The following is a 17956-nucleotide window of genomic DNA, read 5'->3' as shown; positions in this document are numbered from 1 at the left end:
CATTCATGACTGTAGTTATTCCTAGGCTAAAATGCCAAGTGTGTGATAGCATTGGGGCAGCGAATGATTGTCGTATCACAGTTGCAACCCCTAATTGATAGATTTAAACTCTAAACCTGCTTTCTGGCTCACAATTCAAACTCAGTAATACGTATTGCCAGCAACTTCCGACTTGTTCACCTTCCCATAGTAACAATGTTGTTCTGCCCCCAACTAAACGTGTCCTTGATTTCCAATGTATTAAAGGAATGGAGAAAGAAGAGATCTTGAAACTTTTCAACCACCAGAACTATAGCAGATTCTAACCACACTCCTCTCTCCTGACCACTGCACATATTGGAATTCAATATTCCTGATTATATTTTTACTGACATCTGTCAAGGGGGAGGGAACAGTCAGGACACCTTAAAAAGGTAATCTTTCACCAGGGTTTTGCCACCCAATCTGGGTGGTGCAACATGATCATAGAATGGTAGAGTAGGAAGGGACCTCCTGGATCATCTGGTCCAGCCGCATGCTCAAAGCAGGATTCACTAAATCATCCCAGACAGATGTCTGTCCAGCCTCTGTTTGGAGGACATCCATCAGGTTGGGGGAAGAGACCCCAATTCCAACTACACGTGCACCAGTTTCATTAAGATAGCTTTCTGCTGTAGATGTAGCCGTGCTCTGAATGCTGAGCTCCGTATAAGGCCGGTTTCACATTTGCGTTAAATGCCGCAGCGTCGGCATGCGCACGGCCGCCACTAAGCCCCGCCCCCTGCCACGTCTCCGCCGGTAGCTCCACCTCCGGGAACATGACGCTGCATGCGTCCCCTATATTTATCACTGAGGACGCAGGCCGTGCGCAGTATGCGTTTTGGCGGCGCCTGCGTCCTTTTGATGGTGCGCCGACCAGCACCAAACGCAACCTGTTGCAATTTGGTTGCGCTAGGCGCACCGTCAAACGCATACTGCGCACGGCCTGCGTCCTCAGTGATAAAGATAGCGGACGCATGACACATGCAGCGTCATGCGCCCGGAGGCGGAGCTACCGTCAGAGGCGCAGCAGGGGGCGGGGCTTAGCGGCCTTTAACACAAATGTGAAACCGGCCTAATCCTGACCACATCACCAATTGGATGCTTCCTGTGTACACTGTGCATAGGCAGAAAGTTACCAATGGTGTGGGTGGACTATAGAGTTCAGCATTAATAGAACTGGCAGACCTGCTGCCAATAAAACAGGGATTTTATCAAAACTGCAGCAAGCAGCCCAGTGAGTGATATTGCCGGAATTAATGTGTCTATTATGCTGCTCTCAGATTAGTTGGTAGAAACCTAGTGCCAGATTCCCTTTAATACTCAGATGTTTGGCCGGTCCATGCCTCCCTTTATGACACAGGGATAAGCTAAAGCAGCTTTACTGGTTGGACACCAACAAATAGCTCCTTAAAGCTCAGCTTCGTGAAAGAAAGCAGTGGGATATGTAGGACTGGCGATGAGACATGATAGCCATGCCTTGTGTGAATGACAAATCGGTTTTGACCTGCACCACCCTTTCATTTTCCAGAGGTGTCTTGCAGATGCTCATCTCCTCCCTTAGACATAACATGCCCATATGACTTTGCTGAACAAAATAATTGTTGGGAACTGACTTCCGAACTCGATCGTCGCAAAAATGAGTTTTGTTTTTTGTTTCTTTTTGACACGTTCATACAGAATGGATCCACTATGGAATTGTACTGCCATGAGTGAGAATCTGATGTGTAACTAAACACGAATCGGGTGTCAATATCTGTAAAAAAAACTGCTGGTTGCACAGATTTGTTTTGCAATGCATATTTTCCACACATAGTTCACTACAGTGCATGTGTGACTATGCCCTAAAGGGATCAAAACAGTTCGCTCTGCGATCAGACTGTTGATATGATAACTGAAAGATCACTCATTGGGTGATCAGACAGTTACAAAAAAAAAAAAATGTTAATTGCCATCGGCAGCACATCACCACAAGTTAGGGGATGTGCGAGCACGGTCGTATCATCGTTCTGTCCCATCCAGTGAGTGAATTGCTATATAGGCAACAGGGGGCAGAGCGCTGCTGCTTGATTGACAGTTCGGACCAGCAGAATCGCTGTCCTGAACTTCACGCTCTCCAATAATGCATGCATGTGGGGCAGCTCTGAATCTACAGCATGGAAGGAGCAGCCGGTTTGGGAAGTAACAGCAATTCCACCCAGTATCAGAACCTCAGACTTTGTATGGAAAAAGTCCTTGTAAGGCTAAGTGCACACGTAGCGGAACTCTCACGGAAATTACCGCGAGAATTCCGGAATTCCAGTCCGCGGGAAAATCGCATTTTAAATTCCCACGATTTTCCCGCGGAAAAACTAGCATTTTGCAAGCGTAATTAGCTTGCAAAATGCTAGCGTTCTCCAAGCGATCTGTAGCATCACTTGGAGAACTGATTGACAGGTTGGTCACACTCGTCAAACACAGTGTTTGACGAGTGTGACCAACTTTTTACTACTGAGGCCGCCTATGCAGCATCAGTAGTAAAAGATAGAATGTAAAAAAAAAAAAAAAAAAAAAAAAAATGGTGTTATTCTCACCCTCCGACGTCCCGCGCAGCCGTTCCCAGTAATCCTTTGCGAAAATGCCCGCGATGACGTCCGTTCTCGCGGTAATTCGCGATGACGTCGCGCGAATGACCGCAAGACTTCGCGATCCCGCGATAACGGACGCCATCGCGGGCATTTTCGCAAAGGCTTACTGGGAACGAGAGTGTGAAGAGAAGCGGGAAGGCTGCGCGGGACGTCGGAGGGTGAGAATAACAATATTTTTTATTTTAAATTCTATTTTTTACAGGGATATGGTACCCAAAGGCCAGAGGACAGTCTCCTCTCCTCCGTGGGTATCATCCGCAATTGTTCTGCTTACTTTCCGCATGGTGGGCACAGCCACATGCGGGAAGTAAGTGGAACAATGCATTCCTATGGGTGCGGTATCGCCGCGATTCCGCAAATTAATGAGCATGCTGCGGTTTTTACCGCAAAGCGATTCCGCCGCGGTAAAAACCGCAGCATTAGCACAGCATTGCGGAATCCCATAGGAATGCATGGGATGATTATTTTTCACGTTTTCACGGTAAAATCGCGCGGTTAGAACCGCAGCGGAAACGCGAAAAAAACGCCACGTGTGAACTCAGCCTAAAAACGGCACATAAGCAGCTACTGCAGTGGTGGCCGGTAACCTAGGCAACAAGCTGGAAACAACTAAACCATACAATTAAGAATACATCTGTTCTTTAGACAGGAGAGGATTCTTAACTAGTTGAATTGCTTGTTTTTACAAGAACTTTGCAACTTTAACAAGTATTGAACAAGAGAATAACTTATGAAGTTGCAGCAAAGGTCAAAATAGTCACGCTTAAACGAAAACTGTCACCACCTTTTTGCCACCTAATCTGAGAGCAGCACAATGTAGACAGAAACCCAGATTCCAGCAATGTGTCACTTACTGGGCTGCTTGCTGTAGTTTTTATAAAAATCACATCTTAGCAGGAGAACAGTAGAGGACTAGTCCTCCATCTTTATGAGCTCTGTATAACTCTGCCCCTACCATTGATTGGCAGCTTTCTGCCTATGTAGTATACACAGAAGTTTGCCAATCAATGGTGTGGGTGGGGTTATACAGGGCTCAGCAGAGTACAGATAAGAGATTTTATCCAAACTGCAGTAAGCACCCAAGTGACATCACTGGAATCAGAGTCTCTGCCCCTACATAATGTTGCTCAATTGGGGAAGCAAAACCCTGATCGAGTCATGTGGCACATTTAAAGGAAATCTAGTTTTTGCTTCCCCATTTGAGAGTAGCATGATGTAGGGACAGATACCCAAATTCCAGTGATGTCACTTACTGTGCTGCAGTTTTGATAAAACCACTTTTCTGCCCTCAAGTGAGCTGTGTACAACTCCACCCACTCCACTGACTTGTCACTTTCTGCCTATGCACAGCGTAAACAGAAAGCTGCCATTCAGAGGTGGGGCAGGCTTATAAACATGGAGGACTATGTGACAGCAGATTTACTAGTCCTCTAGTGATAAAACATGTTAACAGGAGGAGATTATCAAAACTACAGCAAGCAGCCCAGTAAGTCACATCACTGGAATCTGGTTCTCTGCCCCCCTACATCCTGCTGCTCTCAAACTGAGTAAAAATCTGATGGATTCCCTTTAAATGCACCATATGACTCAAGCAGTGGTGGAGGTGGCAGCCCACGCCATGTGTAAGGAACCAGTAAAGCAGCTCAGAGCGATGTAAGCAGCTAAGGACAGACTACCACAGACAAGCAGCAGCATGCATGCCCCACGGACGCAGAGGGGGGACATGGGACCCCCACATTCTCAGGATCTGGGAGGGTCCCAGTGCACTTGTGTTCAGCCTGGAAAATCAAAATGTAAAAGGGCAAATGCCAAATCTCCAACAAGTCCTCAACGAGACGCATTTACTACAAGATGGGGAAGGCAGCCCCCCACCCCAAATAATAAGGGTCACCCAGCTTTTCCCCGAGCAGAGCGCTAATGTGTAGAAATGTAGCAGAGAGGACGAAGCCAGGGCTGTGATGGAGGGGAAGTCGCCAGATAAGGGGTCACCCCTGCCAGGAGACCCCCGCAGAGCACATGTGGGGCGCAGGCTTTGTGTGACCCCATCCCGCCTGGAGATACCAACCTGGACACGGCCATGGCGGCACTGGAGAGACGCAGAAACCCCCGCTCCGCAGCAGGCACGCGAGGCCGGAGCACAGGCCGGGACACAGCCGGGGCCTAAATTCTCGGCTGAGCCTCGCCTCAGCCTCCGGGACGGCGGCTGCGTCTAGTGCATGGCCGCCCGCCTCTCCAACTGCCACACCCAGCCGGCTCTAATATCCTCAGTCCCCGTCACTAAGGGAAGCTAATCACCCCTCGGGGCCGCAGCGGAAGCGGCTTTGCCGGTTAAACCGAATCAAAGACGTTATTTTATCGTGGCGGCGGAGAAGCCAGATGCCTGGCTTTATATGAGGAGCCATCTTGTATTTATTCCTTCCACCATGGTAGCCGCGGTCTGATTGGTTACATGGCCAGCGAGCGGCCAATAGGAGACGGCGTTACAGGAGGGCTCTCGGTGCGGATTGACAGGGATTCCACGATTAGGCTGGCGGCGTGAGAAGGGGCGTGGCCGGATAGGGGCGTGGCAACCAGAAGGCGTGTGGGCGTGGCGTGTGAAGTGGGAGTCAGGGCTGAGGCAGAGGAGAGGAGTGATTACATTGGAGGAGGCGGGAGGGGAAGCGGAGAGGAGGCGGGAGGGGAAGCGGCCGAGAAAGGACGAGCAGAACAATGTGCTCACAATCCCGGGGGAAGGTGCCAGCACGAAGTCATCCCACAGCGGTGCCACGGAGCGGCAGATGCAGTTACATCATGTCATTGCTCTTTTACCTTCACAATCTACTGTAAAATATTACACCAAACAAATCTCCATCATGGAAAGATTATTATTAGGCTGAGTTCACACGTGGCGTTTTTTTCGCGTTTCCGCGGCTGTTTTAACCACGAAAAATAAGCATCCCATGCATTCCTATGGGATTCCGCAATACTGTGCTAATGCTGCGGTTTTTACCTCGGCGGAATCGCTTCGCGGTAAAAACCGCAGCATGCTCATTAATTTGCGGAATCGCAGCGATCCCGCACCCATAGGGATGCATTGTTCCGCTTACTTCCCGCATGTGGCTGTGCACACCATGCGGAAAGTAAGCAGAACATTTGCGGATGGTACCCACGGTCCGGAGGAGAGGAGACTGTCCTCCGGGCTTTGGGTACCATACCCCTGTAAAAAATAGAATTTAAAAATAAAAAATATTGTTATTCTCACCCTCCGACGTCCCGCGCAGTCTTTCCGCTTCTCTTCACGCTCCCGTTCCCAGTAGTCCTTTGCGAAAATGCCCGCTATGGCGTCCGTTCTCGCGGGATCACGAAGTCTCGCGGTCATTCGCGAGACGTCGCGATCCCGCGAGAACTGACGTCATCGCGAGCATTTTCGCAAAGGATTACTGGGAACGCCTGCGTGGGACATCGGAGGGTGAGAATAACACCATTTTTTATTTTTTTTTTACATCCTATCTTTTACTACTGATGCTGCATAGGCGGCCTCAGTAGTAAAAAGTTGGTCACACTCGTCAAACACTATGTTTGACGAGTGTGACCAACCTGTCAATCAGTTCTCCAAGCGATGCTACAGATCGCTTGGAGAACGCTAGCATTTTGCAAGCTAAATACGCTTGCAAAATGCTAGTTTTTCCGCGGGAAAATCGCGGGAATTTAAAATGCGGTTTTCCCGCGGACTGGAATTCCGGAACTCTCGCGGTAATTTCCGCGAGAGTTCCGGTACGTGTGCACTTAGGCTGAGTGCAGACGGACTTTTTTTTTAGCCCTGCGGATTTTTCCGCGCAGAATTGAAGAAATCCACAGGTCAAATGGCCTGCATTTTTCCTGCGGATTACTTCCATTTTTAATGCGGTTTTCTTGCGTTTTTTTTGCGGTTTCCCCCTGCGGATTTGGAAACTGGGGAGGTGGAAAACCGCACAAAAGTAGTAACATGCTGCGGATTTTGTACCGCGGAAAAATCTGCAGCGTCTGCACAGCGGTTTTTTTTTTTCCATTGACTAACATGCTACTGTACATCACAATGCGGGTATGCAACGTTTCTGCGCAGTAAAATCCGCTGCGGATCCGCTGGATATCTGCATCGTGTGCACCCAGCCTTAAGGTGACATCTCAAATACACACACTTTTAGTCCTCAGCACTTTACAGGCATCATCATCCCTGTCCCCATCGGGGCTCACAATCTAGATTACCTATCAGTATGTGGGTCGCCCTCCCAGGGCTGTGGGGTACTCGGTACCGGGCCGGTGTCGGCGGGATGTGTCACAGCAGCGGTGACCCGGTCCGTGGCCCTGGGCGCCCAAGTATTAGGGGAGATTGAATGGTGGAATGCAGTTAATGGAATAGTTCGTGACGCCACCTGTGGTGTTCGGCAAGTGGGGTCGTGGTTTGCAGGGGAAGAGAGCAGACGTGCTTTCAAGAGCTCCTGCTTCTCCTCTATTTTAAGCTACTGAAGATTGCTGATTAGTGGAACTTTTGGATTCAAAAAAACAAAGAACATGTCCAGGAAAAGACTCAAGAAGAAAAAAGCAGCTCCTGCTGGGGGAACTTCACGGAATGGACAGAAAAACTCCGGGAGGGCCTCTCACACAGGCCCCAACTGCATCGGAGGTAAACATAGCAGGCCTCCATCCCCAGCGGTTGATCCACGCGGCAAAGTAGCAGAGATGGGCTCATCTGGAGTGCGGGGGACCTGTCCGACATCGGCGGTGGAGTCTCTGGAGCTGAGTGCGGCCCCGGTCTCAGAAGCTACTGCTTTGAAGAGGTGTCGGGAGTCCGCGGCGGGAACCACGGCCGCGCGGCTGAAGAGGAGTGAAGGAGATGCAGCGCCAGATCGATTACTGCAGGGATCCATCGGGCGACTTTCCTCCGGTAAGCATGGTGCAGCTGGAGCAGCGACGGGCTCATTTGGAGAGCGGGGGACTTGTCCAGCGTCGGTGGTGGGGTCCTTGAGGCTGAGCGCGGCCTCGGCTTCAGAAGCTACTGCTCTGGAGAGGTGTCGGGAGTCCGTGAGAGCCGCGGCTGCAGAGGAATGACGGCGGCGCTGCTCCTGTCCCGACGCTGCATAGATCTTCTGGTCGGCCTTCCTCCAGTGCTGCCGGGAGAGATTTGGGAGCGCATGGAGCTTCATCAGCTGATCAGACATCGGTGGAGGAGTTCTTTAAGACTGATGAGGCAGCGGCTTCAGCTGATGAGGATCAGAGGAGATGTCGGGACTCTGTGTTGAGCGCTGCTGCGGCGCAGCTGCAGTACAATTACAGCGGTATGGCTTCTGGTGTTTCTCTTAATGCACCGGCGGGTCTATTATCCCCCACCTGGTATTATAGCAGCAACCTAAGATATGATGCTGTGGAATTTGTGCCTGCGGTGGGCATGAATGGCAGCCGATTTTCAGTAAAGGAGCCGATGGTGAGGGAGGAATCCCTAAAGCGGCATGGTGAATTGGGGGGATTTTCTCATAGTAATAATAAGATATCACAGCTCTCTTATCAATGTAGATGGGACGGTTAGCAAAAAACCGTTACCAGGCTATAATGGGGTCCAGCCTCCTATTAATCTTAATCAAAAAAATGAGAGCGTTATTTCATCCCCAGATTCTACTAATATTAAGGACAGATTCCAAATAAACGGGCACATAACCCTATCTGATGTGGCACGGGAGGGATCAGCTTTATCTTCTCCAAAAAAGTGGGAAGCTGTCAACCATACTATAGAGGATAATTCTTCTAAATCAAGGGCTGGTACTCCTGAGCGTGCTTCAAATACCTAGAATTTTTTCCACAAGAGTTATTGGAATGATTTGTTTGAAGAAAATAGACAATTAATTAAAAAATATTTTGCGAATTCACACCAAAATCCTACTACTATACAAAGTTATAATGGGGTTACAGAACTAACTAAACAATATGTCACATTGGATGTTCCCTCAAAGTCGGGGGAGGGGTCGGAAAGTTCATCCTTGGAGGAATCTATTGGGGGGGGTCAGTCCATACTTATAATTCGGAAAGTGACATTCCTGATCTTGAGGATTCTGAGGAGGTTTCTTCACTATACTCTTCTTCGTCAGAGGGCTCTTTTAATCAGGAGATACAAACTGATGGCCTTGATATGGCTCGGGAGAAACCTGGTGTGGATTCTGGAGTATCTACTATTAACATGTTGTCATTGGATAACATACAAGCATCAGATGAATATCCTACTGAAATTTTTTTGGTTAATATATGCAAAGCCTTTTTGAAATCGTTGGACACTTGGGGGAAATCCACTAATGGTGAGGGTATTCCGGGATTATCGTTTGAAATCAAAAATGGAGAATCTGCCCCTCAACTAACAAACACAGTTAAAGCATCGGAAGGCTTGATCAAGAGATTCTTTATAGACTTATTATCGACTATGACCGGTGACATCGGCTTAAAATCTTGTAATACGCTCAACAGTTCTCCTCAAGAGTCAAAATCTATTTCCAAAATCCAAGAAACCTCGTGCTTTAAGGGTGTTCCAGATCTTCACGAACTCTCAAGCTCTTTAAGAAATATTCAGAAAGATATTACCTCCTTCAGAGATTCTTTGCATAACTATGAAGACTTTAAAAGGAAAACAACGTAAAGATCAGAGGTGTCTCCGAGTCAATTCCTCCACCTCAATTAAAGGACTATATCTCTTCAATGGTATTCTATTTGTTTCCTGAAACTAAAGGGAAGAAACTCATTGAAAAAGTATTTAGGATCCGAAGGCCTTCATCCTTGCCGGCTAATCTATCTAGTGATGTAATGGTTTCATTTTACCCGAATTGGCTGAGAAATGCGCTTTTGGGTGTTTCGAAGGAACCAATTTTCCTCATATCGCCATACAAAAGTTTGGTTTTCTTCAAGGATTTTTCCAGCAATACCATGCAAAAATGTAGGTCATTTAATCTGACTACGAGAGAACTCCAACGTGTTGGTATTAATTATAATTGGTCACAGACTTCCTCATTGCTCGTGAAATTTGCATCTAAAATAACTGTCATCCAGTCTCCAACGGAGGGTATGGACTTCCTACAGAAAGCTGGCATAATTCCTCATAGATATCCTCCTGGCGTTCCTCCTCTATCTACACCGGATTTCCGCCTTGATGATACTTGAAAATTGTGGACTGCAGGTGATACCCATCTTTTAAAGATCTGTGGACTCTTAAGAGCTGCTTATTACTGGTGAAAGCGATTAATAGGTGAATTTGATTCATGTTCCACTTCTATAGTCTGAGAAAACAAAACCGAACTTTCCCTCCATTTGGTCCTTGGGAACTGGTTACTTGGACCGACAGCGACAAGTTTACATATAACTTATATTAAGCGATACTAATACCTTTTTTTTTTTTTGCAGGTGTTGTACTAATATACAGTGGGGCAAAAAAGTATTTAGTCAGTCAGCAATAGTGCAAGTTCCACCACTTAAAAAGATGAGAGGCGTCTGTAATTTACATCATAGGTAGACCTCAACTATGGGAGACAAACTGAGAAAAAAAAATCCAGAAAATCACATTGTCTGTTTTTTTTTCATTTTATTTGCATATTATGGTGGAAAATAAGTATTTGGTCAGAAACAAAATTTCATCTCAATACTTTGTGATATATCCTTTGTTGGCAATGACAGAGGTCAAACGTTTTCTGTAAGTCTTCACAAGGTTGCCACACACTGTTGCTGGTATGTTGGCCCATTCCTCCATGCAGATCTCCTCTAGAGCAGTGATGTTTTTGGCTTTTCGCTTGGCAACACGGACTTTCAACTCCCTCCAAAGGTTTTCTATAGGGTTGAGATCTGGAGACTGGCTAGGCCACTCCAGGACCTTGAAATGCTTCTTACGAAGCCACTCCTTCGTTGCCCTGGCGGTGTGCTTTGGATCATTGTCATGTTGAAAGACCCAGCCACGTTTCATCTTCAATGCCCTTGCTGATGGAAGGAGGTTTGCACTCAAAATCTCACGATACATGGCCCCATTCATTCTTTCATGTACCCGGATCAGTCGTCCTGGCCCCTTTGCAGAGAAACAGCCCCAAAGCATGATGTTTCCACCACCATGCTTTACAGTAGGTATGGTGTTTGATGGATGCAACTCAGTATTCTTTTTCCTCCAAACACGACAAGTTGTGTTTCTACCAAACAGTTCCAGTTTGGTTTCATCAGACCATAGGACATTCTCCCAAAACTCCTCTGGATCATCCAAATGCTCTCTAGCAAACTTCAGACGGGCCCGGACATGTACAGGCTTAAGCAGTGGGACACGTCTGGCACTGCAGGATCTGAGTCCATGGTGGCGTAGTGTGTTACTTATGGTAGGCCTTGTTACATTGGTCCCAGCTCTCTGCAGTTCATTCACTAGGTCCCCCCGCGTGGTTCTGGGATTTTTGCTCACCGTTCTTGTGATCATTCTGACTCCACGGGGTGGGATTTTGCGTGGAGCACCAGATCGAGGGAGATTATCAGTGGTCTTGTATGTCTTCCATTTTCTAATTATTGCTCCCACAGTTGATTTCTTCACTCCAAGCTGGTTGGCTATTGCAGATTCAGTCTTCCCAGCCTGGTGCAGGACTACAATTTTGTTTCTGGTGTCCTTTGACAGCTCTTTGGTCTTCACCATAGTGGAGTTTGGAGTCAGACTGTTTGAGGGTGTGCACAGGTGTCTTTTTATACTGATAACAAGTTTAAACAGGTGCCATTACTACAGGTAATGAGTGGAGGAAAGAGGAGACTCTTAAAGAAGAAGTTACAGGTCTGTGAGAGCCAGAAATCTTGATTGCTTGTTTCTGACCAAATACTTATTTTCCACCATAATATGCAAATAAAATGAAAAAAAAACAGACAATGTGATTTTCTGGATTTTTTTTTCTCAGTTTGTCTCCCATAGTTGAGGTCTACCTATGATGTAAATTACAGACGCCTCTCATCTTTTTAAGTGGTGGAACTTGCACTATTGCTGACTGACTAAATACTTTTTTGCCCCACTGTATGTATGCTTGACTTTATTTACATATGGGTTTTACTCCTAAAATATTGCAGAAAAATAATACTGTTAGTTTATTGTCTTGTCTTTTCCTTATGGGGTTATTCAATCCCCTATATATCGAAGAGACACGACACTGTTAGTTTATATTTTCCATCCCTACCCTTCCTTTTGTTTTACCCCTTGTATGTCTTAATAAAGCAACTTAAACCTATTCCGAACCCCTTATCCTTCCCTCCCCTTTGTCATATGTATAAATGGAACCGCTACATTTAAATGTCAATGCAAAATATTACTGTTATTTTTAAAATTTCAATAAAGTTATTTGGAAAATGGTGTTCGGCAAATGAGATGTTGAGTCGACGCTGCGTGCAGATCCTCTGGGGCTGGTGGTGTGTTGCAGCCAAGATGGTGAAGCTCCCCACAGGTGGATCTGTAGCTCCAGGGCAGTGTAGATGTGGGGGAAGAGAGGCACAAGCGGTGTAGAAGCTGGTACCCAGATGTAGCGGTGCTGGATGCTTTGGCGCAAGAATGAATGGAGGACACCAGGGCTTGCAGTTCCAAAGCTTTACTCACAGTCTGTAGTACACATACAGGTGCCTGCCTCCGTGCTGTGTACTCCTAGTACTGAGTTACACTGGAGTTCCTCCTGACATGTTCCCAAGAACTCTACTTGTATGGCAGACAGCTGTAGCCTGCTTCGGGGACTCCCTTCTCCTGAGTCCCGGCTCACTATCAATGTTGCTGTTGTGCCCCCAAGTCTTAGATGGGAGTAGTGCATTTACAGCCCACTACTCCACCGGTGTCTGCTGTAGAACCATTAGTGTCCATACCACCTCGGGGACCGGGCCCCGGCCTTGCGCTTAGAACTTCTAGGCAGGGTTCTTCCTCTAACCCACGTCTTCCGTTCCCTTTTACTCCTACGTTCCGTACTAGTCTTTCCTTCTTATGGAAGATCAGGTTTCTGTTCAATGTCTTTTTCCTTCTTTCCTTTTCCGTGCCAGCAGACCCAGGTCACTGAAGTCTGCTGCAGCACCTCCTTCCTCCATCCCTCTCTCAGGGATCTTCTTTCCTCACTCCTCTCTGAGTGACTCTCCGACTGACTGACCTGAAATCCTAAACCTTCCCACTCTTTTATGTATTCTAACTCCACCCGCCTCCCAGCACGTTTCGTGTTCCAAGCAGGGAGCCACCAAAGGTGCTCTGCTACACTCCAAGCAGGAAGCCGCAATGTGGCTTTGCTGAACTACCGTGTTGTGTGGGATGCAGGTGTTGGAGCGTGATCAGGAGCCTCCAACTTACCTGGATGGTGGGGCACCACACCTCAGGAGGAGGTGCAGTACCTCTGTGGCGACTGAGCCTCAGGGGCGCCACATACCCCCCATTAAGCAGCACGTCCGCGGGCTGCAAGGCAAACAAAGTTGACTACACAGGAACATACAAATTTTTGTAATGCTGAATAAACATTTCTTATACTAAACTTCCCAATGTGGGAGGCACGGTTTCTTGAACGTTGCAAACAGTTTTAACTAGCTATCTAAATTCAAAATTATGCTACCTAATTTAAAGTGCTATGGAAGCAACTCCATATCAATTCACCTTTTTCTAGCAATACATCTCTGTTCTGTTACTTTACACATTCTCTTACTTTCTTATATGACAACTGCTGGTGTCTGGTTCATCACCCGTAACTTCAATTCTTTATTCACATTCAAGGCATTTGTACTTCAAAATTTCTTTAGTATACCGTTTACTAAATTTCGACATTTGTAAAACATTCACTATAGTCCCTTCTCAACTATATCATATAAAATCTGTCATTAAGCATTATCACTTTCTAGCTTTCTGTTTCAAAAATATATTAACCGTTATCAATAAGTGCAAATAATAGACACGGGTCCGGCCAACATGTCTGGAAATGTCCTTATGCTGAGGTAATTCTTCCTTCAAGAAGAGAGAGTTCTATGTAAAACCAAGAGAGAGCACCTAAAGAGGTGCAAACTATATACAATAACAGTTCTGGACCATTCAGCATTCATGATCTCTGCAGTTCAAGTGTGAAAGCTGCCAATACAACTGGGCAACAACAGGAAAAACAAAACTAAACCATGATGGTCAAAATAAGAAACAATAGGCACAAAGGTGCAAATACCCTCCTGGGCAACAAGAGTTATTTTAAAGAAGCATCTTGACTAATTGTTGTCCCCTCCTGGGGTTTCTGGACTGGAACTGCTTCTAGGGGAGAAAAATGCATTGGCAGTCCGCAGGTGCTCCTCCATCGGAGTCAAACTTGTGGTTTTCTGTATGTTTGGCTGCGGGACTGGTGTTGATCCAACTTGGCACGTGGGGGTAGGCACAAACACTGTTAGATTGGTCACTGGGGATGAAGGGGCAGTAGGCAGCTTCTGCCTGCAGGACTTGATGAGATCCTCCGGGACCCGTCTGATGTTCATTGCATACCAGCCTCTCAATCCTTCATGTCTGGTAAACGTTGCATCCGGGAGATCATGTAGTTTCTGGCAGGGTGCCCTTTTCTCAAGTGGGGTTCTACATCTTGCCGATTAAAGAACAGATCGGAGATTCGGCTAGGGTCATGGATGAAGCCGAACCCCCTCTCATGATTTACATTTAGGATGTGTCTCCAACCTGCTGCATCCCGGGGACCATAGCGACCGGTACGGACCTGCTCCTTCCGGTCCAAATCAGGGCCCAGTACAGCTAACCTTCGCTGCTCTCTCTCTCGGTGTTCAGCTGCCAGTTGTCGGATGGTCACTTGACAGCCAGCCCAGTTCTCATCTTCTTCCCGGACCTCCCGAGACCGATCCCGGCTCGTGGTGTACCGCTGCACCACCGTCAGGGGTTCAGATGGTTCCCCCCAGGGACAGGTGTGGCACCCCTGAAGCTCAGTTGCCAAAGAGGTACTGCACCTTCTCCTAAGGTGTAGTGCCCCACCGCCTAGGTAAGTTGGGAACTCCTTTCCTCACTCCAACACCTGCATCCCACACACAGGATAGTTCAGCACTGATCACATTGTGGCTCCATGCTTAGAGGGTAGCAGAGCACCTCTGGTGATTCCTTGCTTCGTAACACGAGATGTGCTGGGAGGTGGGTGTAGTTGAGATCCATATAAATGAGTGGGAAGGTTTAGAATTGGAGTCAGGTCAGTCAGACGGGGAGTCTGAGTCAGAGAGCAGGATGACAAGAGGTCAGCCTGAGGGGAGCTCAAGGCGGAGGAAGGCAGTCAGTCAGGAGAGGCTGAGGACTGGTCTTAGTGGAACGAGCTCCCTAGGAAAGGAACAGAAGGAGAGAGACGTAGAACTGCAACCTAAGCTTCCATAAGAGAGAGAAGGAACAGCGCGGAACGAAGAAGTAGGAGAACAGAGAGGAGTTGTGGGTTGGAAGAGGAACCCTGCCTATAGGTTCTCAGCACAAGGCCGGGGCCCGGTCCCCGAGGTTGTATAGACACTTATGGTTCTGCAGCAGACACCGGTGGAGTAGTTGGCTGTAAATGCACTACTCCCATCTAAGACTTGGGACACAACAGCAACACGGATAGAGAGCCTGGATCCAGGAAGTCCCTGATCAGGCTACAGCTGTCTGTCATACAAGTAGAGTTGTTAGGAACATCTGACAGGAGGAACTTCAGAGTAACCACGGTACTGGAGCTCTTCACACTATAAGGCGCAATAGAGGAGTCGTTCAGGAAAGGCACATGTTGGCGGAGTGTTGGAGAGGAGAAACCTGACTTGCCCGGGAGGTTGATTGAGTCTCTGTCCCGGAGGACACGGCACGGAGGCCGGCACCAGTGGGTACCACGAACTGTGAGTAAAGCTTTGAAACTGCAAGCCCTGGTGTCCTCCATTCATTCGCCGCTAACACCTTCAGCGCAGTTACATCTGGGTACCAGCATCTATACCATTCTGCGCCTCTCCTCATCCATTGCACCTACACTGCCCTGGGACTACAGCTCCACCTGTGGGGAGCTACACCATCTTTGCTGCACCTCACCATCAGTCTCAGTGGATCTGCATGCAGCGTTGGCTCAACATCTTACTTGCCAAACACCACGGGTGGCGTCACGAACTATCCATATAAACTATACTATTAACTTCACCGCCATTGATATTGGGCGCCCAGGGCCACGGACCGGGTCTCTGCTGCCGTGATACTTTCACCCTGACACCGGGCCGGTACCGAGTACCCCACAGCCCTGGGTGTGAGGGCGACCCACAGGCATCCCGGTCGCAGACCAGATCTAACACGACCTGGCCGGCCGCCGCGACTGCGGTACACCCCAGGGCCTTCCCAGGTGTAGGGGCTTCAGACATACCTGGGGCCTCCTGGTGGTGCGGTCTCTGCTCCAGTGCAGGCATAGTGGCGGTGGACACCGTTCGCTGGGATGCCGAGGACGGTGGTGGAGCTAATGGCGGCTCCGGGTCTGCAAGGGTCTCTGGAGGGACCTGCGCGGCCGCATCAGGTCCGATCGGGAGCTTCTCTTCCTCCGCTTCGGCTCCCAGGGCCTTAGACAACTCCTCCGGTGGTACCGGCAGAGAGAGGACAGTGGATGCTGCCGGTGGTATGGCAGCGTTCGCAGGCGCCACAGCGTCTGCCTGGAAAGGTTCCGGTGCAGCGGCAGGTACCGCAGGTGTAGGCCCCTCCTGGGCGCGCTGCAGCTTTAAAGTCCATAGTGCTTCCTGCCTCAGCTGCAGGTGGCGTGTCAGCTGGGCTATTTCGTCCTCCAGCTGCTGGCGGTTCATCTCGGACACTGGGTTGGAGCCTTCAGACATGGCGCCGGGGAGGTCCAGCATAACCTCCTCGCACTCCACAGGCCTCCTCCCTTCTCCTTCCAAGATGGCTTTCTGGCATTCTTCTTCCTGTCTCGGCTCTTTTTCCGCCACTGGCTTCCGCTCCTCCTTCTTGGGGCGGCGTCTTCTTCCAGCTCCTCCATACCAAGCCAGTATACGAACCCCTCGGGGGGTGGGCCATGTTGCCGTTGCATAGTAATTCAGGCAGGGGAGGCCCAGGACAGTTTGCGGTCTTTTCTTAGGACCTCCCATGTTATCACGCCCTTCTTCACCGCACCAGCGGCCATTTATAATGTTCATTTTACAGTCTATTAAATTGGGTCTTCGGCACATCTTCAAAAATTTTAAGTCTTAGGCACACAGAACCCGATAGCATCGCGTCTCGTCATCCTGTTCGTTACGCCAAATTGGGATTGCCCTCCCAGGGCCTTGGGGCACTCGGTACCGGGCCGGTGTCAGCGGGATGTGTCACAGCAGCGGTGACCCGGTCCGTGTCCCTGGGCGCCCAAGTATTAGGGGAGATTGAATGGTGGAATGCAGTTAATGGAATAGTTCGTGACGCCACCTGTGGTGTTTCGTGAGATGTTGAGCTGACGCTGCGTGCAAATCCTCTGGGGCTGGTGGTGTGTTGCAGCCAAGATGGTGAAGCTCCCCACAGGTGGAGCTGTAGCCCCAGGGCAGTGTTGGGGTAGAGGAGAGGCACAAGCAGCGTAGAAGCTGGTAGCCAGATGTAGCGGTGCTGGGTGCATTGGCGCAAGAATGAATGGAGGACACCAGGGCTTGTAGTTCCAAAGCTTTACTCACAGTCTGTAGTACACATACAGGTGCCTGCCTCCGTGCTGTGTCCTCCGGGTCAGGGATTTAATCAACCTCCAGGCAAGATGGAATGCTCCCTTCCAACACTCCGCCAACATGTGCTTTTCTGAACGTCTCCTCTTATAGCGCCTTTAAGTGTGAAGTACTCCTAGTACTGAGTTACACAGGAGTGCCTCCTGACAGATGTTCCCAAGAACTCTACTTGTACGGCAGACAGCTGTAGCCTGCTTCGGGGACTCCTTACTCCTTCGTGTTCAAAGCAGGGAGCCACCAAAGGTGCTCTGCTACACTCCAAGCAGGGAGCCGCAATGTGGCTTTGCTGAACTACCGTGTTGTGTGGGATGCAGGTGTTGGAGAGTGGTTAGGAGCCTCCAACTTACCTGGATGGTGGGGCACCACACCTCAGGAGGTGGTGCAGTACTTCTGTGGCGACTGAGCCTCAGGGGCGCCACATATGTCTTTGGAGTGTGGGAGGAAACCGGAGAACCCGGAGGAAACCCACGCAAACACGGGGATAACATACAAACTCCCTGCAGATATTTTCCTTGGTGGAGATTTGAACTCAGGACCCCAGAACTGCAAGGCTGCAGTGCTAACCACTGAGCCACTTTGCTGCCCATAAACGCTAAAATCACCTCTCATACTAGACAGAGATACCTCATACAGATATATATATA

General features: G+C 48.8%; 1 protein-coding gene across 2 annotated transcripts in view; it reads right to left on the bottom strand.

The window, feature by feature from the left end:
- The window catches only part of LOC141049784 (TATA-binding protein-associated factor 172-like), a 66966-nt gene that overhangs the window by 37313 nt on the left and 11697 nt on the right, over positions 1-17956 (bottom strand). The window contains exon 1 of one of the 2 annotated variants that reach the window (XM_073546549.1): positions 4711-5065. The exons of the other annotated variant lie outside the window; for it this stretch is intronic. Within the exon in view, the coding sequence (XP_073402650.1) occupies positions 4711-4724 (14 nt within the window). The 5' untranslated portion in view covers positions 4725-5065. Of the gene's footprint in view, positions 1-4710; positions 5066-17956 lie in introns of those variants that run through there. 2 annotated transcript variants of the gene reach the window in all.

Source organism: Dendrobates tinctorius, unplaced genomic scaffold (assembly GCF_039654945.1).
Source record: "Dendrobates tinctorius isolate UK_male_01 unplaced genomic scaffold, ASM3965494v1 ptg000147l, whole genome shotgun sequence".
NCBI classification, from domain to species: Eukaryota; Metazoa; Chordata; class Amphibia; order Anura; family Dendrobatidae; genus Dendrobates; species Dendrobates tinctorius.
Note: the sequence above shows the minus strand (reverse complement) of the source record. Positions and strands in the feature narration are given on the sequence as shown.